This window comes from Gouania willdenowi, chromosome 24, assembly GCF_900634775.1.
Source record: "Gouania willdenowi chromosome 24, fGouWil2.1, whole genome shotgun sequence".
Classification (NCBI taxonomy): domain Eukaryota; kingdom Metazoa; phylum Chordata; class Actinopteri; order Blenniiformes; family Gobiesocidae; genus Gouania; species Gouania willdenowi.
This window is the reverse complement of record NC_041066.1, coordinates 23993006-24015247: the sequence shown is the minus strand read 5'-3', so window position 1 is coordinate 24015247 and position 22242 is coordinate 23993006. Positions and strand designations below refer to the sequence as shown.

General features: G+C 37.0%; 1 protein-coding gene across 5 annotated transcripts in view; it reads right to left on the bottom strand.

The window, feature by feature from the left end:
- syne1a (spectrin repeat containing, nuclear envelope 1a) overlaps positions 1 to 22242 on the bottom strand; it is a 214427-nt gene that overhangs the window by 103441 nt on the left and 88744 nt on the right. For all 5 annotated transcript variants that reach the window (XM_028439484.1, XM_028439485.1, XM_028439487.1 and 2 more), the window contains exons 55-61: positions 18044 to 18180; positions 13314 to 13491; positions 8762 to 8944; positions 7284 to 7427; positions 5289 to 5444; positions 1974 to 2138; positions 134 to 306 (exon numbers count right to left, since the gene is read on the bottom strand). In XM_028439484.1, coding sequence (XP_028295285.1) covers positions 134 to 306; positions 1974 to 2138; positions 5289 to 5444; positions 7284 to 7427; positions 8762 to 8944; positions 13314 to 13491; positions 18044 to 18180 — 1136 coding nt within the window. The remainder of the gene's footprint in view (positions 1 to 133; positions 307 to 1973; positions 2139 to 5288; positions 5445 to 7283; positions 7428 to 8761; positions 8945 to 13313; positions 13492 to 18043; positions 18181 to 22242) is intronic.

Sequence of the window (22242 nt, the reverse complement as noted above, 5' to 3'; positions counted from 1 at the left end):
AATATTTACAAAGCAGACATTTTAAACTCAATTATCCCCTTTAACCCGTGACCCCCGACTGGGTTCCATCATGTTTAAGCAGACACCTCCCACAGTCCCATTTATCAAACGTCTGACACGTGCACGCTCTCACCTTTTACACTGAATGGAGGAGGAAAGCAACGAGTCCCAGGAGTCCTTGAGGTCCTGGATCTGTTTGCGTATCACTGGGACACCCTCAGCAGACGTGTTCCTCTGGACGGCTTCTCCACGAGTCAGCAGCATCTTCAGCTGGATCTCCCTCTCCTGACGCACCGCCAGGAGGGCCTACACCAGGGTTGGGTTCAATTACATTTTTCAGTTACAATTACTTTTTCAGTTACTAAAGTTCAATTACAATTAATCACAATTACTGAGCTTGAAATAAATTACCTAATAAAAGTTAACCTTCCTGTTGTGTTAGCTTCCTGTTAGCATCTCTAATGCTAACGGGTCCTAAATCAGCTGTAAAATACACTAAAAACTAAGATCTATCATCTCATTTATTTCATATCTATTGATGAACTTGTTAGGCTTCATAATCAATAAAAACATAGGCTGAATATTTATGGTGTCACTATACCCCTAAATTTATCTTTTTTTATGGCAAAATGTGGGAAAGCTTGATATTAAATAATTGTTCATGTAGAACTGTACATAGAACTGTAACATGGTTCCCCAGTTTAGCATAAATTATAATTGACAATTTTTATCAAATTTTCATGACAATTTGGGAACACCCCAAATTAAATATCTATATTTCTGAGATTTTCTGCAGGTGCAAAGAACGATTTATAGCCTAGACCAGAGGTTCTCAACTTTGGGGTCAGGACCCCATTTAAGGTCACGAGGCACTGGGAGGGGGTCTCCAGATGCCTTCAAGAAACAAAGAATATATATATTTTTTTTTACAGTTTGAGCCAATTTTTCTGCAACACCCACAAAACTTGTCATACTGTTTTAATCACTTTTTGCCATATTTTTGCTCCTTTTAATGTATTTTTACTACATTACTCCAATTTCTGACACTTCTACATCACATTTCAAGGCATTTTCTGCACATTTTTTTCCACTTTCCAGACATTTTCAGCACTTTTCTACCTAATGTCACATGTGTTGACCCATTACTGTCACTTTTAACCTCTTTTCACCAGATCTTAGGATTTTTTTTTTGGCAATTTAACCACATTCACAATTTGTCATGCCCATTATTTCCCAGTTTAAAGTAATTGTTTTTACTTTTTAAATTACATTAGAGACCAGTGGACCCCCTAGACCAGTGTTTCCAAATGTTGTGCCCCCCTTTGAAGAATCTAAAACCCATTTGGGGTCATGAGACACTGGAAGGGGGGCCCGATGCCTTCAAGAAACTAAGAATGTTTTTTTTTTAACAATTTGAGCCCATTTTTCTGCAACTACACCATATCTTATCCTATTTTTATCACTTGCTCCTTTTAATACATTTTTACTCCCATTTCTGCCACTTCTACATCAAATTTCAATGGCTTTTCTGCCACTTTTAAGCCAATATTGACACTTTGAACCATTTTTACCACTTGTACCTTGGCACCTTTATTTTGGGGGTCGGGGGCTGAAAAGGCGGAGAACCATTGATCTGAGCCATGTTTCATGCTTGGACCAATGAAATGACAGAAAGGTGCTGCAGTGTGTGTTGACTGCTAGCAAAAATATGTTGGACATCGGCTTAAAAAATGGTTAAAAATGAAAAAACAAATTAATAAATCACATTTAAAGCAGACCTTGTTCTTTGCTTTTCTCTCCATTTTCTTACAAAAAGGAAAAACATGGAAATGGTCTCATTGTAAACTGAAGGACAAAAGAAGCTGCTATGTACAGTATCTTTCCTAATAAAAGTGAATCAATAAATAAAACACATTGTCAGTGACTCGTGTGCTTAGAAGTCTTTAAAGTGGAGTATCAAAGACATCTCTTACTTCCAGCTGTAACATGCGGTCCTCCAGCACGCCCTTGTCGCTGGTGGAGGAGGTGCAGGTGTGGAGAACCTTCTGGGCCTCACACACCCAGTCCTGGAGCTCTTTGAGTCCCTGAGAGAAGAGCCGATGTTCTCCCACGATGCGTTCTATCCTGGAGACCTTGTCCTTTAGACGTTAGAACACAGCCACGTAAACACACTCAGACAGCTTCACATTGAGTTCAAATTGTCTTTATATTATTCTCTATGTGTTTTCATATGACACGCCACATTTTTTCCCCTCATACACATTTCTCTAGAGACTCATCCACCCCCACAACTAAACAAACACAATGTATTTCCACTAACGCCTCAATCTGCCTGGCTTTATTATCGACTATACACCAGAGGAAGTGTGGAAATATATATCCAATAACACGTATTTTAGTTAAGTTTCAACATCTAAAAATGACTTATTTATAGCTGCTGCGCAGCAATGTTCCGGGCCACGCAATTTTACGTGTTTAAAGACAGACAAAAATACAAAAATTGCGTCTAGACAGAATGAATATGTTGGTCATTTATTTTTTTACAATAATTAATTGGCTCCATAAGTGAAAAAAATGATGTTTAAAAATGTCATTTTTGCATTGACTAATTTTTCGCCTGAGAGTGAAATTCAAAATGCTGTAAAAAAAATTCAGTTTTTGAGATAAAATTCTGATATTTTCCAAACATCATCTACCATGGCTGCAAAATGTTGTCATAATGTCGTATTTTTAAAATTAAAATTTCAAACATATTTAGCAAAAATGCGCAGGTATGTTTACATTAGCGTTTACAGTCAAACATTTTGATGCACCGTCTAAAATCTGTGTGGATCGATTGTGTAGGACAGTCTGAAGATGTGATGTACCAAGTTTGGTGTTGACGCAGCAAAAATTGTGGGAGGAGCTAGGTTTAATAGGTTTTACAGTTTTTGATAAAAAACAGAGTTATGAACTTTAAAATTTGCAAAAGGTTTGAATGGATAAAAGTTTCTTCTGTATCGGGGCGACACTTTGGTGTAAGTTGCAAATGTGTAGCACATATTGTTGATTTGCTGTGAATTTTCAAAATGTAGAACTTTAGAGGGATGCTATAGCGCCACCTTTAGGACGATTGGTCTGTTTGTGCAGCTCAGGTAATCTGGGATGGGACTGGAGCTTTTTCTGCAAAATTTGGTGATTTTTAGATTATGGGAAGAAATATTTCCTCAAAAACAACATATAATAAAAATATAAATCTAGCATTCAATGGTGTAATCTATTGTGCTGAGTTAGGAGAGAGGTTCTCTGCTCTCTGTGTAATGTTTTGTCCTGAAATACATGAAATCCTCAGACCAGTGTGACCGACCTAATGAGAAGCGTCCAAAAGGTCAGCTGACACGCCTCAGCTCTGGCATTTCAGGAGTGCTGTGTTAGATGAAAAGTAGTGAACGCTGCTTTGGCCTTTTTACATTGATGGGAGCGCAACCTCACACACCTCAGACGGATCACTGTACTCTGATTAATGAGTCCACAAACACAGATTTCATTAACCCAGCGAGGAATTATGAGTTTGTGCACGCGGACAAACCAGGGGTTTAAACAGTTCATGCACATTTTTATTTATTACCATGACAGAAGCATGCTCAGGAACAGAAATTATGGTAATATATCCAATAACAAGTGGCAGGTTTAAGTATTTTAGTTCAGATTCAGAGTTAATTATAGTTACTGCACAGCAATGGTCTGGGCCAGGCAATTTTAGGCGTTCAAAGGCAGTACAAAAATCCACAAATCCACAAATTGCATCTATACAGCAAGGAGACGTTGGTCATTTGTTTTTCCATAATGATTTATTGGCTCCATAATTAAAAAAACATTAGACAGATCGCTGTACTCTGATTAATTAATCCACAAACACAGATTTCATTCACCCAGTGAGGAATTATGAGTTTGTGCACGAACAAACCAGGAGTTTCAACAGTTCATGCACATTTTCATCATGCAGCAGTATTTCTGTGACAGAAGCATGCTCAGAAACAGAGCAAGAGCACCAGTGTTGGGGTCAATTATAACTGTAATTGTGTAATTAATAATTAACTACAATTATGACATAATTATAATTGTAAGTGGAAAAAACGGCAGTTGCTACTGTAACCGTAATTGTATTGCAATTGAGTTCAGATAATTGACTTTGTAATTGTAATTGACATGGAAATTATATCTAAAACTGTAATTTGTAATTTAATTAAACTCAAAACTGAGGAACCACGTTACAGTTCTATGGCTTATGATTATGTAACTACAACATTTACATTTCATGATCAAAATGCAAGTGAGGATGCAGGTGCTGTCCCACATGATTGAACATTGCATTAGCATTAGCCTAACATTAGCATTAGCTAGAATTAGCATTAACATTAACCCAGCATTATCATTAACATTAGCTAGCAATAACATTTGCTAGCATTAGCATTATCTAGCATGAACATAAACATTGGCTAGCATTAGCATTAATGTAGCATTAACCCAACATTAGCATTAACTAGCATTAGTCTAACATTAGCACGAACTAGCTTTAACTAACAATAACCTAACATTATCATTTGATAGCATTAGCATTGCGATTATCCTAGCATTAGTATTAACATTAGCTAGCATTAGCATGAACATTTACTAGCATTAACATTAGCTAGCATTGGCATTAACACTAACCTAGCATTAATATAAACATAAGCTAACATTACCATAAACATTTTCTAGCATTAACCCAACACTAGCATTAATATTAGCTGGCAATAACCTAGCATTTGAATTAGACTTTTTTTAATTTGAAATACTTTATTATTCCCAGGGGGAAATTCGGGTTAGCACTAGCTAGCCTTAACTAACAATAGCATTAGCCTAGCATAAATATTAACCTAGCATAAACATTAGCATTAACATTTTCAAGCATTAGCCCAACATTAACATTAGCCTAGCATTACCCTAATATTAGCATTAGCTTAGAATGAGCAAAACTTAAAGTTAGTGTATTTTACAGCTAATGTAAGACGGGTCAAAGTTACGTTTTATGGGATTATTTAATGAATGCTTAGTAATTGTGATTAATTGTATTGAACTTCAGAAATTGAGAATGTAATTTTAATTGATTTGCAGGGGAAAATTTTCAATTTTAATTGGAGAAAATGATGTTAAATCATAATTGACTGGATAATTGAAGACGTAATTGTAATTTAAAAATGTAATTAACCCCAACCCTGAGGATCACACAGAATGGGGGTGGGGGGTGGGGGTGTTAGCAGGGTTACCTTAGCTAGGTTGCTGAGGGCTAGGTACTGTGCAGACAGCTGGGACACCCTGTGAACGAAGCCTTTTCCGGCCGCCTGTGCTTCCCAGAGATGGTGAGCTCTCTCCCTCAGCCTGCCCAGCTCTACCTCCCGACAGGACATCCCCTCCAACACACACTGGGGGGGGGGGGGGGGGGGGGGACGCAGCAGAAATAGGGGACGGGGGGTGTGGGTGAGGTGTGGGACACGTGTGAAGGAGAAGGTTGGGTGTGAGCAGCAACGTGAAGAAGAAGTACAACATAGAGTTTAGATAACATGTTATATTTATACACACACACACACACACAGGAAGTTTATTATTTATTCATTATTATTATTGTAGTCATCTTAAAGATGGAAATCCTTGTTTTAATCGCAAATTGAATGGGTTCAAAGTGACCAAAAATGGTGGAAAAGATGTTGAAATGTGTTTTAAAAACCACAGAAATTGGTTGAAAGTTACAAATTGGAGTGGATAAAAACAGACAGAAAAAGTGGTAAAAAGGTTCAAAGGGTCAAGACTGGCTCAAAAGTAGCAGAAAGGGGGTGAGAGGGAGGTAATGTCATTTAAGTTCCTCTTATTTACAGTAGGAATAATTAACTTCTTGAATATGGTTAAATTGGACAAAAATAAGCATGAAATATGGTGAAAAGAGGTTAAAAGGGACAATAAAGGGTCAACATATGTGACATTAGGTGTAAAAGTGGTGGAAAGGGTTTATAAGTGCTGAAAATGTCTTGAAAGTAGAAAAATGTGAAGAAAATGATGTCAGAAATGGGAGTATTGTAGCAAAAATGAATTAAAATGAGCAAAAATATGCCAAGAAAAAGTGATGAAAATAGGTTAAAATATGGTGAGTTTGGTTTTGTTGCATAAAAAGTGTAAAAAAAAAGGGAAAAATGAGCTCAAATTGTTAAAAAAAATATTCTAATTTCCTTTCACGAGACACTGGCAACTTCCTCCCAGTGTCTCGTGACCATGATAAATCGTGAATGTGATTAAATTGAACAAAAATAAGCATGAAATATGGTGATAAAAGGTAAAAAGTGACAATAATGAGGCAACATAATAATAATAATGCATCAATTTTATATAGCGCTTTATCATAGACACTCAAAGACATTAGGTGCTGAAAACGTGCAGAAAAGGCATTGAAATGTGATGCATTAAAAGAAGCAAAAATGTGGCAAGAAAAAGTGATGAAAATAGGTTAAAATATGGAAAGTTTTGTGAAGTTGCAGAAAAAGGGTAAAAATAAGCAAAAATGAGCAAAAATTGTAAAAAAAAAAAAAAAATTCTTAGTTTCTTGAAGGCATCTGGAGACCCCCTCCCAGTGACTCGCGACCCCAAGGTTGAGAACCCTTGAGTTAGACACCACCGAAGAAGAAGAAGAAAAGCAGACATTTGGTGGGGTACTTCAGGTGTAGAAACATAATTGCTTGTGAGACAAAAGGCGACGAGCAGAACGTCTACGGGAGGAGGAGTAAAACAAAAATAGCAACAATGAGAAGCTCTGAGATGAGCTTGATATTTCTCTCTCGTCTCTTTTGTCAGTTTTTTTTATCTTTTCACGCCTCTCGCTCTCTTTTTGTCTGCGGTTGACGGGGAGAGAAAGGCCGTTATCTGCTGATGAGACGAGGCGACGCGCCGCCTCAGCTGTGACAGAAGGAGAATTAATTAGATTTCTGGACTTTTGCTTTGACTATTGTGTCAAGACGTTGCTCTATTTTGATCCGACGGTGCTCGACAAATGTAATTAAGTTCTTCTCTTGTTCCCAAATGACTTGAAATTGTGCAAGAGGGATTCATGTCTGATGGAGAGCTAACGATCCCTTAGAAAAACGCTCCTAATATTCAATTTATGGACTCAGGGCGGAGTTTATGAGGACACGAGGAAAGCGCCCGTGATGAGAGGAAGTAGAAAAAGACACAAGTCATCTGCTGATGCGTAAGGAAAATAACCAAATGAAAATCACCTGCAGTTTGCTGAGCTCCTGCGTCTTGGCTGGGAGGTCGTGGAGTCGAGCGCTGCTCTCCTGAACTTTGACCTCTGTGCTGCTCAGCCACTGCTGCAGGGGCTCAGCACTGGCCTCAAACTCCGTCATCTGGGACTGCAGGATCTGGAGACGAAAAGAAAAACAAGCTCACGATACGTGGAAAAAGTCAGAATCATCAAAAGTTTATTCCATTGAGCCCATTTTCCGGGGGGTCGTCAAACCGTAACCTTAATTAATCACATTTTTCATGTTTTCCAACATGGTTTCCATCTTTGTTTTCGTGCTGCTCTGAACAAAAACGTCAAATCTAAAAATACATCACTTCCAGGCAGCAATAAAGAAAATGTGTTTCTAGCAGACATCAAAAATATGACACAATCGTGATGGCGCGCAGAGAATAATAGATGAATTACTTTACAGCACAGTTTCACATCCCTGTGAGACTGAGATGATTCTACACAATGTTAGCTTTTGATTAAAAAAAAATCCATTTTTAATTTAAGTTCCATCTACCGGAATGTTTACTACAGTGTTCCTACAGCTTTAGTCAAATTAAATTCAAGACTTTTTATTGCCATTTGTAATTCAAAGTATAGTTCCACGATACCAATGGTACCAAACTGCAACGGTTCCTACTGTACCAGAAATTCTACCGGTGCTAGTTTCCGCTACATAGCGGATGTCTCTACTCTAAACTCACTGCACGCTATTCACTTGAAAACCAACGTGGCAACCAAACTCCACAGCTGCTGAATGATTGGCTGTTTGCCTGTTACTGGTGACGTCCAGGGATATGATAGGCTGTTTCCGCACACTGGGTCCGCCCATCTGTTAGCTGATCGATTGTTCGTGTGTTTCCGTCAGCATGAAGGAACTGAAGGCAGCTCCGCTTCGATAGCGACTTGCTTCAAAAGATACATGGATATTCCATGAGCGGATGACAAGAGATTTTTTGAAAGGGGGGGCGGGGGCCTGGGGGCCCACCCTCTTTTCCGGTAATTTCAAAATTTATCAGAACATAGTCGTGTGATATGTCGTTTCAAAGGTAATCCAACGTAGATTACGTCGCACAATTCGATTTGTTTTACTCGGTGGAACATTTGACTGAATTCTCAGGAATGTGTTACGTGCTATTTGGTATTTGGCGCAGAGACGTTCCGCGGGCCTCGCCGGAGTTCATCTGAACTTTTTTAAGTAGAAGGTCAGAAAATCCAGAGTTCTGAGTTGTTTTCAAGGCAGAATTAGATCTCGTTGTTTGATCATTCGAGATTTCGGTCTTGAGGGAAGAAATATCGGTGGTTTAACAGAATGATTTTGTGTGTGTGTGTGTGTGTGTGTGTTGAGCTCACACACACAGTTGTATTTTTATCTCCATGTGTGGAGTCTGTCACAGATGTGTGACTGTAAAAACGGTGTGAAACAGACACGTGTGTGTGTGTGAAAGTCTTCAGTTTAACCTTGAGTGCATCCTCTCTAGTTTGCAGGTTTATCATCAGGCTCTTCCAGTCGTCCCTGGTGTTCTCAACCTTGGCTCTGATCCCCTCCAGCCTGTCTTTGGACACCACGGCCATCAGCAGCTCCCCGCTGGCCCCCACCGTCCCCAGCCTGGCCTGGCCATTCTCCCTGTCATTCAAGAACTCCTGGGGGAGAACAGTGGGGGGGTGTGGGGCGACAAAGACAAAAGAGCCGTGACTTTTTAACACAAAGAGCAGAGTGTGTGAAAGTGACAGGAAGAGAGAGAAAATAGACTGAATTAAATCTTCAACTTCTTTGTGTCTCGTGATGATTTCTATTATTTCTTTGTTGGCTCGTTTCTCTGTTAGGGGGAAAAAAAAACTGTATTTTGTGTGTTTTTGGCATCATATTGTGTGTTTTTGTTGTCATTTTGTGAGTTTTTGAAGTCACATTCTGTATTTCTGCTGTCATTTTGTATATTTTTCAGTTAGTTTGATGTATTTGTAGTAGTTTTTTTTGTGTTTTTCATGTCATTCTGTGTGTGTTTGGAGTACTATTGTGTATTTTTGTTGTCATTTTGTATAATTTTGTGTGTTTTTGTTGTTGTTTTGTGTGTTTTTGGGGTAGTTTTGTATATTTTTGTTGTTCTTTTGGGTCTCCTGTAATATTGTATACTTTATGGAGTCATTTCGAGTATTTTTGTCATCATTTTGTATTTTTAAGTTATTCTTGTGTACATTTGCAGTCGTGTGTTTTTGGGTTAGTTTTGTGTATTTTTGTTGTCCTTTTGTATATTTTTCTGTAATATTGTATACTTTTTAGAGTATTTTGTGAAATTTTGAAGTCATATTGTGTTTTTCTGCTGTCATTTTGTATATTTTGATGTACATTTGGATTAATTTTGTGTTTGTGTTGTCATTTTGTGTTCTACTGTACATCTCAGAGTATTTTTGTCATCATTTTGTATGTTTCCTGTTATTTTTGTGTATATTTGTAGATGTTTTTTGTGCTTTTGGGGTAGTAATGTGTATTTTTGTTGTTGTTTTGTGTGTTACAAGTCATATTAAGTATTTCTGTTGTCATTTAGTATATTTTCTGTTATTTTTGTGTACATTTGTAGTAGTGTGTGTTCTTGTTTTGGACTCATTGTAGATTTTTCTGTTATTTTGATCTACATTTGTAGTCGTTTTTTGTGTTTTTGGAGACATTTTGTCTGATTTTCTTGTCATTCTGTATCTTTTTTGTTGCCTTGTGTGTTTTTGGAGTCGTTTTATGTATTTTTTGTTACTGTTTTGTGTGTTATAAATGTTTTCTTTTCTCTTTTTGAGCATTTTTGTTGTTTCTGTTATTTTTGTCTTTTTTTGTATTTTTGGGGTAGTTTTTTGGTCACTCTGTGTGCATTTGGATTATTATTGTATATATTTGCCGCCAATCTTCAGATCGAAAAACCCATTTTCCTCCAGACGGCAAACGATCCGAATCTGAGTTACACAAAGATCCAATTACAGCAACAAAAGTGTGCGTTTTAAACACACTTCTATAGTCCAGACCCACTTATTGACAGGGTACACACACACACACACACACACACACACTACAAACCCCTCCCTCAGAATGAGCCGATGACAGTAACGCAGCAGGGACTATTCCACCATCTGTGCAGTCAGTGCATCACTTAGACACACTGTAGGTTCAGCATCGACACACACAGACACACACACAGACACACACACACACACACACACACACACACACACAGTAAAACATTCTAACCCTGCCAGTGTAACGCTATAGCACCAATTAGGTGGAGTAGGCCCCGCCCCCTCCTCCCCACCCATTCTGACCCTCCTGCAGGTCAGCCATGTGGAAACATTGTTCCACATTCCTCACAGAGTCAATAATAAATAAAACATCCTCACTCTACTGCGGGTAAATTCTCTTTTCTGAAGACGCTCGAGAAAGTTCAGAGAAACGGAGACAAATTATTCTGTAAAAATCTCCCATTTCATCATCTTTTGGAAGCGACGCTTTTTATGGTCATGAATAAGTAATAAGTCCATGACATAAGTTATTTTAACCAAACTAAATTCAGAGGTGCCACTTTCTGAAAATATAACTACGACGTTAACACAAAGAATGTGATCCAAGGGTCACATGATCAACATTAATGTCAACATTTAGAAAAATAACCAATCTGAGTCATTTATTTTATTATATTTTATTTTATTATTATTTTTGCAGTTTTTCTTGTTGTTTTGTATACTTGTATACTTGTTATTTTGTATACTTTTCTGTATTATTGAATACTTTTTAGAGTATTTTGTGTGCTTTTGGAGACATTTTAAGTATTTTTGTTCTCATTTTGTATATTTTTCTGCTAAGATGTACATTTGTGGTACTTTTTAATGCCATTTTGTCTATTTCTGTTCACGTTTGTGTGTTTTTGGAGTCATTTTAATCATTTTTGTCTTCATTAGTATATTTTCTGTTATGTTGGCGAATATTTGTAGTCGTTTTATACGTTTTTGGGGGTCGTTTTGTGTATTTTCCTATAATATTTTGTGTTTTTTGTTATTTCAATTACTTTTGTCTTCAATTTTATGTTTTTCATTATTTTGGTGAACATCTATAGTCGTTTTTTGTGTTTTAGAGGTCACGTTGTGTGTTTTTCTATAATCTTGTATTCTCTTTGGAGTGTTTTTGTGTATTTTTACTGCTGCTTGTTTAGTTTTTTGATGACTGCATGTGGCCCCCGGGCTGCCAGTTGCCCACACGTCTGCTCTCCACTAAGTACGTGTGGACGTCTACCTAAACAGACAAGCACCTGACTCTGAGCCAGGACCCTGGGGTGCTGTGATGAGGCAGACGTATCTACCAGGATCACAGCAAACACTGCTCGGAAAGATGCCCAGAGACCGTTTGAAGTGAGCGCTTTGGAGTTTTTACTGCAAAAATGTGACAGGTTAATATTAGCATCTCTGTGAAGAATCCCTAATGTTGTTTTATCTGTTATATTTACGTTTCCTTTTCCACACTGCGCCGTGCGGCCAAATCTGCACCAAGACAAATAGATTGTAATTAGCTGCATAGGTGTGGAAAGGACAGAACGCATGATGAATTCCCCTCCCCCATTAAATATATATATATATATATATATATATATATATATATATATATATATATATATATATATATATATATATATATATATATATATAAAAGGTTACTGTCTGTGAGAGAATAAATGAGACGCCCTTAACTATCACCACTTTTTTTTGCCCATGAAACCATCACTGCTCCAGTGGAGCTGATTAATGGTCAAAGGCAGAATGAGCTTTATTATCTGTGCTGCCATCATAAAGCCTGTTATAACATAAAAACATGACATTAATAGGACATGATGTCATTCTAATAAGCTGTTTGCTTTCCTTTTAATGGGGGGGGGGTGTCATAGGAAGTTGGTCTTTGCAGGATTAAAAGAGCACAAGCTGCACACGTCATAGAACAAATAAAAAATAAAGTGACTCAAAAAATAAATAATGTCACAATCCACTGAGAAAGTGACATCAAGTATATTAAATAATTCATTTAATTTAACTTTATATTACAATTGTTTTTATTGTAAAATCTGTTAATGTTTAGGTTAAAGTAGTAGTTATTTGGCACTTTAAAAATACATATATTTTAGTTTTTATTAGATTTATTGAGGTTATTTTTTAGATTTTCTCATTTATTTTCAAATTATTCTATTTACTTGTAGAATATGTTTATTTTTAGGCTAAACTAGTGGTTATTTTGTACTATATACAGTATTTTTTGGTTTTAATTTGATTTAATCAGGTTGTTTTTCAATGTTTTCTAATTTATTATCAGATTATTCTTTTTAATGGTATAATATGGTTATGTTTAGGTTAAACTAGTAGTTATTTGCAATTTCAAATGATATTTTTTTGGTTTTGTTGGATTTATTGAGGTGGTTTTTCAGTGGTTTTCTGATTTTTTTCCGAATGTTTTCTATTTAATTGTAGAATATACTTATGTTTAGGTTAAAATAGGGATTATTTTGCACTTTAAAAACATTAATTTTTAATTCATTTATTGAAGTAGTTTTTCTTGGGTTTTCAATTTTTTTTTTTCAATTAATTCTATTTCAATGTAGAATAGGTGTAAAATATGCATATTTTTAGGTTAAACTACTGGTTGTTTTGCACTTTAAAAAAAGGTTTGTTTTTATTGGACTGAATTTATTTTTTAATCTATTATATTTAATTGTAGAATATGTTTATTGTTAGGTTAAAATAGTGGTTATTTTGCACTTTTTAAACACATTTTTATTTATTAAGGTTGTTTTTCTGATTCATTTTTGATCGACTTCATCCAGTTGTAGAACATTCTTATTTTTAAGGTTAAAATGTGATGTAACATATTGATTCACAGTTATTCTCATCCCTACTGTTGCTGAAACATTCCTACACGTACATGTAGTTTAGTATCAGAACCGTTCCTTTCCCATAAACTGACCAAATACTTTCTCCAACAAAAGCACCCCCTCACCTGGATCTTCTGCAGAGCGGCCGTGGCCTCCGTGACCGTCTGTGGGACATCGAAACATTTGGCGGTGCTGATTTTAGCGTTGACCAACCACTGCTGGAAGTCTCTGAGCGCTGCACGAAACCTCTGCTCCAACAGACGCTCCTTGTTCTGGCATTCCCTGGAAGCACGCAGGCTGAGGCTGAAAGACGAGAGATGAAATCGCTCTAGAGCTTTAATCAGACACATTACCCACGTTGACATCAGCATTCAGAATAATGACCAATCTGAGCATTAATACAGGAAAGAACAACGTTTTCAGAGTCATTTTGTGTGTTTTTCTGCCATTCTGTGTATGTGTGTTTATTCTGTGCATTTCTGTTGTACTTTTGTGAATTTTTCCTGTCCAAAAAACATTTTTTGAGTCATATTGTGTATTAGTGTTGTGATTTTGCGTGTTTTTGGAGTCATTTTTGTGTATTTCTGTTTGTTAGTACTGTGGGTTTGCAGTGGTTATTTTTTAAAAAAAACGTTTTTCTTGTTGTTTTGCGTATCTTCTGTAATTTTGTGTTTCATGAGTCATTATGTGCATTCTTGTTGTCCTTTTGTGTATTTTTCCTGTTTTTTGGGAGTCATTTTTGTGTATTTCTGTTGTTGATTTGTTTGTTTGTAGTGCTGTGGGTTTGCAGTCTTTTTTTTTAAATGTTTTTCTTGTCATTTTGTGTACTTTTGTTTGTATTTTCTGTGTCTTTTGAGTCATTTTGTGTATTTTTGTTGTCGTTTTGTTAATTTTTTGTGGTTGTTTTGTGCGTTTCTGAAGTTTTTTTCTAGTCTTCTACTGTATGTTTCTGTATTGTCATTTTTTGCATATTTTAGTGCAAGCATGGGCAACTGTATCACAGCAGGGACAACAAAAATGTGATAGTATCTGATCTGAGGGCCACATTATTAGCATTATGTCTTTTTTTGTCTTTGTGGTTTTATCAGTTTGCAGTGATTTTGTGCGTTTTTGGAGTCATTATGTGTGTTTTTGTTATTTTTTTGCATTTTTGTTGTCGGTTTGTGCGTTTTTGAGGTGACTTTCTTTATTTTTGTTGTTATTTTCTGTATTTTAAGTAATTCTGTTGACAGTTTGTGTGTCTTTGGAGCTATTCTGTAATGTGTTGGTTTTTTTTGTGTGTTTTCATAGTAATTTTGCTTGTTGTGTCTGTCTTTGTTGTCATTTTGTGTATTTTTAGAATTTGGAATCTTTGTGCATTTTGCTGTCGATTTGTGTGTTTGGGGAGTTATTTTGTGTATTATGTTGGGCTTTACGCACATTCCTTACAATTTTTTGAAATTTTGGGGGATTTGTTTTGGCCGCTGCACAAAATAGACTGAAAATTAGACTGAAGGCCACATGTGGCCCCCGGGCCGCCAGTTGCCTACGTCTGCTCTAGAGTCTAGAGTGAGTGACAGAGGAGAGAAAAAAGAAGAAGCTCCGTACTGTGTGGTGTGCGGTCACATGTTCATCAAAAACAAAGAAATAAAAACGGGGTGCAGATAGTGACCAAAGCTGCCCTCACACGATGGAGGAGGAGCTAATAGAGTCGGGCAGGTGGAGGATCGGTAAAGTAGGTGAAGTGGAAGGAATGGGGGGTGAGGGAGGATGGGGGGTGGGGTGTTGGGGGTTGAAGGACAACATATGACTGGGTCACACACGCTGACGCTGACATAGTGAACCAGAGCTGACAGATTGATGTTATGTGTCGTTTATCTGCAGTAGTGACAATATATCATGTTATTGTTCATGTTCTGTGTTTTCATCAGGGAATTTTACCTATGGAGTTTTTTAAATTAATATTTATATGAACATTTGTTTGATCAAATCAAAGAATATCCACAAATCCAGTAGTTTTTAAACATAATCGTGTTATTATATAATCATGTGTTTAAAGGGATGCTCCACTGTTTTTATAAATGTGTCCTAAAACCTTTAAAATGTCCTTATTAATAAATCTACAGTATGTCTAACAAAACACATTGTTTTTATTAACTTTTTAAAATGGGACTAGTTTACCGTTTGACGTCCATATAGTTCTATATGAGGTGAAGCATTCAGGATTATTTAGAAGCTTTTTCAGTCAAAATAACAACTTGTGCTGCTTTGTGTTGATCTAAAAATCAGTAACAGTTTAAAAAGTCGATGTTTTTGTCTTTTATTTACCGAAATTTGTGACCAGAAAAAATCTGTGACAGCAGGGGGCGACAGTTCCAACTCTGCTGTTTCATAGACGCCATTAAGAAGAGAAGAAGAGCTTCTACATGTAAATACAGACAACCAGGATGCACTGCTGCTGCTTAATGCTGACCCAAGTAGAATCTGTCTGCTGCAAAGAACCGGCGTTTATCAAATTTTGGTAAACAAAAGATAGAAAACAAGTTAAAAAAATCGATTTTTTTAAACTGTTACTGATGGGCCCCTTTTTTCAGCATTTTGCATTAAAGTTGTTTTCTCATTTATTTGTGAGTCAAGTATATGGCAACAGTTGGTGGCACTGAATCATTACTCCGTATGTGCCACGGGGGCCCTATTTTCCCAATGACTACTCCTCTGTTAATGCTCTTTGAATCAGGCTGTAATTTGACATGAATATTCTATGAACGAATGTCTAGATCCTCTCTGAGACTTTTTTTACTCGGTGGAACCGAGTCATTAGACTGAATTCTCTGTAACATGGTACGTGCTATTCGGCACAGAGACGTTCTGCGGCCCCGGCCGTAGTTCATTAGAACTTGTTAACTCAATAAAGTCTGACCAGAGACACAATTCTGGGTTAAAGTTGCTCATGCAAAATGTCGCACAGGCACATTTATTAAAAAACAGTGGCACAATATGTGCAACTTTAGTCTTTTTCACCTCTAAGGGACAGCACGTGTGAGTGAGTTCTGTAATGTGGCTTGTTTAGGGGTTAGAACACACTCAGTAATTCACTTAACTGTGCTTTTCATTCTGTTCTGAGACGTAAAAAGAGTATTTTAATACAAAATAAGGATTAGGACACTATGTCAAATATAGCAGAATGAGTGTGTGAGGTGGTCAAACTGTTAGTGGTCGTGTGTGTAAGCATCACTACAAAGCTATTCACATTGATTAAACACACACTGATGCATTCAAAGCCCCCGAGTGTTGATGTTGTGAGAAGGGCATCAGAGGCCGACACAACAGGCAGTTCTTTGGTGTGGAAACCATTTCATGTTGTGACAAAATCTGGCATAAGTTAGGAAAAGGGTGGGGTGGGGGGGGGGGGGGGTTGCTTCGCTGCCATCCACTACTTTAAGTTTTTTAATGCAGCACAGGTGCAAAGAGCACACAGGCCAAGTCTGTCACACACAGGAAGCCAATTATTCAGCAACGCTTTCCAACTATTTGAATTCACTCAGATTTGCTGCCAATAAACGTTGATCACAGATAATATCACATCATGCAAATCCAACGTATCATTCTAATACATCTACACTGAAGTGTTGCATAATATTTATGAGTGCGGAGAGGGAACACCCGAGGGGAGGCGGCTAAATGTCGCTTAGCAACTGGTGGCTCCGTCGCTCCCCATCACCTTTCACCTTCACCATGGATGACACATAAAACGCAACTTTGTGTTCACGGTGCACTTTAAGATGTTTTATTTTCTTAGTTTTTTTTACTAAAAAAAGCATTCAAGGATTATTTTTACCTATAACACTATAGAAATAGCTCAGTTGTCTGATTAATGAGTTAAATCTTAACACACGAGACAAATCATTTTATTATTAATAAATTATCAATGAAGAAAATGATCTTTTAATCCATTAATTAACCCGTTTGAAGAATAAAGAACTCTCAGGGCCCCAAAGAGCAATGAAATAAAAAAAAGTGTCCTTTTAAAAAAAAAAAAAAAAAAAAAAGACAATTTTGACTATTTTCTTCAAATCTCATAAAGATAACATTAAATTTGTTATCAAATATTATAGAACAGTAATAAAGCCATTTATTCATAAATCTTCCGCTCCTCCCACACCCTCATGATGCCACGCCCCCCAGTAACCCTGTGCTTCCTTATGATGAACAAAGTAGTTTTTGTTTTTTTCTAGATTTTTGCTTAAACTTCATTTTGGATTTTATTTTGAAGGAAGATGTAGACATGGAAACAATAAACGTTTTTGATATATTTATAATATCTATTCAACCAATCTCTTCTGTAGCTACTTTCTCATCGTCTTGTGTTATATTAAATAAAAACAAGTTTCCAAAACTTTGCCTACACGAGGAAATAAATAATATATTTATGTATAAATATTATCAAAGGCAAGGCAAATTTATTAGTATAGTGCATTTCATACACAAGGTAATTCAATGTGCTTTACATGATTAAAAAGTTTGACATTTGACCATTTAAAAATCAAAAGGCACGTTAAAATCAGCAGTAAAAACATTTAAAATCAAAAATAATATGATTAAAAATCTCCCTCTCAGTCAGAAGATGGAGGTAGAGAAAAAGAGTGAGTTTAACGTTAAATTAAAATAAATAAATAAATAATAAATAATGATTTATTCCTTCCTATAACAAGGACAGTTGTAACAAGTGTGAGACATTTTCAGGGAAATTAACAGTAAATAGAAAAGTAATTCAAAGCTGTGCTGCACACACGCACACACGCGCACACACACACACACACACGCGCACACACGCACACACGCACACACACACACAGTAAAGCAGATTTTTCCTCACCTGTTGTGCTGTTTGATGAGCGCTGTGACGCGCTCCGACTGAGATCCTAAATCCCTGGAGTAACACACCAGGTCGTTCAGCTGGATCTTCAACTTCTCTGCCATGGGCTCAATGCTCTGCAGGCCCTCCAGTGTGTCCTGCACACACACACACACACGCACAAGCTAGTCAGCGTCACACGTGCACATCTGTCAATAAACGTTCCCACATTCCTATTGGCACCCGGACTCGCTCACGTTCACACACACACACACAGACTGACAGATACTCACTCACTGCTGCTGCTGCCTGAGTGTGTGTGTGTGTGTGTGTGTGTGTGTGTGTGTGTGTGTGTGCGTGTGTGTGTGTGATGGCAGCGTTTGTTCCTCAGCAGAGCAGCAGAGGAGGAGCTGTGGATGACGCTCTCTCTCCCGCTCGACTCGTCATGCCTCACATTCTGCTCTCACACACACACACAAAATCCTGTCCCATGAAATATGTACAAGCTGCTTCTCTCTCTCTCTGTGTGACGTACGCCGATGAAACGACCCTCCCTACCTCGCCGTGCTCCTCCTCCTCCTCATGTAACCCGGCTACTTTCTCTGCCCTTCCCTCTCCTGTTGTCATCCTCCTCCTCACACATTTTCCTTCTCTCTCTCACACTCTCTCTCTGTGTGGAATTCAGCTGTCAGCCCCTCACAGATGCAAGAAGTGGTTCAAACGCAGACAAACGAGCACCAATGAGATGCAGGCTGGACACAGGAAACAGGAGGAGGAGCAGGAGGAGGAGGAGGAGGAGGAGGGGAGAGAATCCTGGAATCCTTCTCCGCTGTTTGACCCTGATTAAAAGAAGGGACAGAGCAACAAGCTCATAGAGGAGTGCAACAGTGTTCGGGTTCCCAACAGGAAGTTTTCACAGCGACATGTCAAACTCAAGGCCCGGGGGCCAAATCCGGCCCTTTCGAGCATCCAATTCGGCCCACAGGATGAAGTAAAAATGACAAAAAACATGAATCATTGTGTAAAAATACAAAATAATTTAGTTGTAGAAATCTCTGCTTTTTCAAATCCATAAATTCAATGAAACTCCACAATGTTTGGAGGATTGCAATTTTCCAAAGCTTTAATCACATGACTGCAGTCTCTCATTGGAGTTCTTATAATTATTTCTCCTTTGTCCTAGAACTCCTCCTAGACTATTAATGCAGCACTAATGACACATATGTCATCTCATAGGGACAATGTCAAGGATGTGCAGTTGACCTTTTTTGGAGCCAAAATGTGAAGGTCAAGTGTCAAAAACCAAAATGTTCCATATCTCTACCAATATTTATTGTGCAAGTTTGATACTTACATTCATGAAAAGCTCATATCAAGTGGAGTATTTTATTACATTGGACTGAAGCTGTACGACCTAATAGTAAAAAGATCAGTAGGGGTCAAAGTTCATGACGTCACAAAAAAAACAAAGAAAATACTTTTTTCTCTATAACTTGGCCACAAATTGAGATCCAGTGCTCAGACTGGTACCATTGAACAACATTTCCTTTCAATGTGTGACCTTGACCTTCGCCAGGTAATATTTAAGGTCAAGGTCAGTCTTCTGCTTTTCCTGCATTATTAATTACAATTTAATTAGTAAAAAGAACAAACTTGTCAACAAATCCAGATACAGCTTGTTATGTGTGCCAATTTTTTCCAAATTGTCAAATACGTATCCACCTTACGAATACAGGTCTTGCCTTGTTTTCAATCTGAAATTGTTCAAATGACTCAATTTTCCTGAAATTTTTCCTCATATTTTCTCAATATTAAATATTAATTAGTCACAAAATCAATGGAATTTAAAAGAAAAACTCCACAGGGACTGATATCTATCACTTATTGCTTGGATATTGTTGGTGCCTTACATACTGTACTTCATGAATCATTTATACGTCAAAGTGCAAATTTGGGGAAATTATATTTGAAATTGCTCGTTTTCCTGCCTAAAATCTGCGACCCACTTAAGAGCAAAGAAGATATATTTTTTTCAAATTTAAATAAAGTATTTATGTGAGACCCTCAGTAATATTGGGGCTGTTATGGACACGGGGGATAATTTTCTATTGTTTTATTCAGTTGATAGTTTTTATTTATGAAGAACACTGTTTATGCAGACAGGCAGCATCAGGGCAGTTAAGCAGAGATGTCCAGAAGCATAGGCGGCGAGCGGAATGGCCTCCTACTCTCTTTCTGGCCGCCTTCTACTCTTAAACATGTTCATAAATGATTCCTTATCCCTTTAGCACTGAAATAATATCTGTAATATTACGTGAATATCTGTAAAAGTCAGGTTTTTAATATCATCTCTTCTTCACTGCGCAGAATAGCTGCATCCCAAGCAAACACTGGGTTACCAGCGCCCTCTGCTGGTCCAAACTAATATCTGGCGGCTGCAACTGAAGGAAAACAATCATTCTCTCTAAACATTAAATAAAGTTTAAACAACCCATGAACGCCTGGAAGTCCCTTTTGTGTCCAAGTTTGCAACAATTATTACAACGATACTGATTAAAAAAAGAAAAAACTAGAGAAAACCCCCCCTACGTTGGATGAAACACAGTGTGGGAGCCAACATCACAGCATAGGGCAGAGAACGGCAACTTGAACCCCACAGGGGCCACAAAAATATGATTGTCTGATCTGACGAACACATTTTCATCATTCCTGTCAGCGTTTAGAACAATGACCAATCAGAGTATTAATACACGAGAGAACAAATAGTTTGGTCAGCTGTTGTTGTTGTTTTTTGCATTTTCGTGTCGGTATGTGTCATTTTTTTACTCATCCTGTGTGTTTTCGTTGTTTAGTGTATTTATGTTAGTTTATTCACATCTTTTGTGTTTTATAAGTTCTTTTGTGTGTTTTTGTTGTCATTTTGTGTGTTTTAATTGTCATTTTGTGTATTTATCATGTCCTGTCTTTTGTGTTTTTGGAGTTACTTCATCCATTTACTTTGGGGGCCGTTTACAATTTAGCTAAGGGCCACATGTGGACCCCAGGCCACCAGTTGCCCATGTCTGCCGTAGGGGATCAAAATCACAGCGTGGGGGCCCTACGTGTGTCTACCTACCTACTACCAAGTCCTCAACTGTACACTGAGAGTCTTCTAAACATCCTGTGAAAGGAAAAGGACGCCCCTGAACGCAACGTCTGCTGCACACAGTCAACAAGAAAACATCTTTGTTTGGGGCGAGATAGCAGAAAATAATGGAGGAAAACAAAAGCGTAAAATAAGGAAGCTGATGGGATTGAAGCCGTCACTCTGTCCCAAAGCTGATTTACTAACTAATCTGGTTTTAGGATTTATGAAAAGAATGGATAATTACTGACAGCCTCGCTGAATGCAGAATGCAGATAGGTCTAAAAAAAAGCAAGGAAAGTGATTAACTAAAAACTCACACACACACACACACACACACACACACAAGGCAGCCAATGCATTAAAAATAAACAGTTATGCAAAAATAACCAGATGATGCTCATAAATTTAGGCTTTATTTTTCACTTAATATTTATTCACAACGCCATCTTTATGTTATTTCGGTGAAATTTCTGTATTTAATTACTTTTTTTTTTTTTTTACTTTTTAAAGTTTATTGTTTTCAATGCTAAGAAGGACATTTGACTAGAAGTTACCAAATTAAACTAAACAAAATTAATACATTTTAGTTTTATTTTTCATTCAATCTTTATTCACAATGTTATTTGCTTAATTTTCTGTAGTTATTTACATTTTAATTTAATTTCATTAAAGTTATTTCTTGTTTTTTTAGAGGATGAGATATTTTTCTATTATTATTATTTTTTTAAATATTAGCTCCATGTGATCAGATCTGCTGCATAAAGAAGAACAAACTCATGGGAGAAAATTAATGGAAATAAAAAGTTTAAGACATTTAAAGCACAAAGCTGATTTCTACAATTTCATATTTGGGCCAGATTCAAATAAAAATACATCGAGTACTACAAGGTTAAATTTGCAATTTTTGAGAATAAAGTCGTAATTTTATTAGATTAAAATCATAATATTTTGAGATTGAAGTCATAATATTTTGAGAATAGTCATCATCAAGTTGAAGTGAAAAAAACTATTATTTCATTCTCGTAAAATTACAACTTTATTCTAAAAATATTACGACTTTAATCTCGAAATAAAACGACTTTAATTTTGAAAT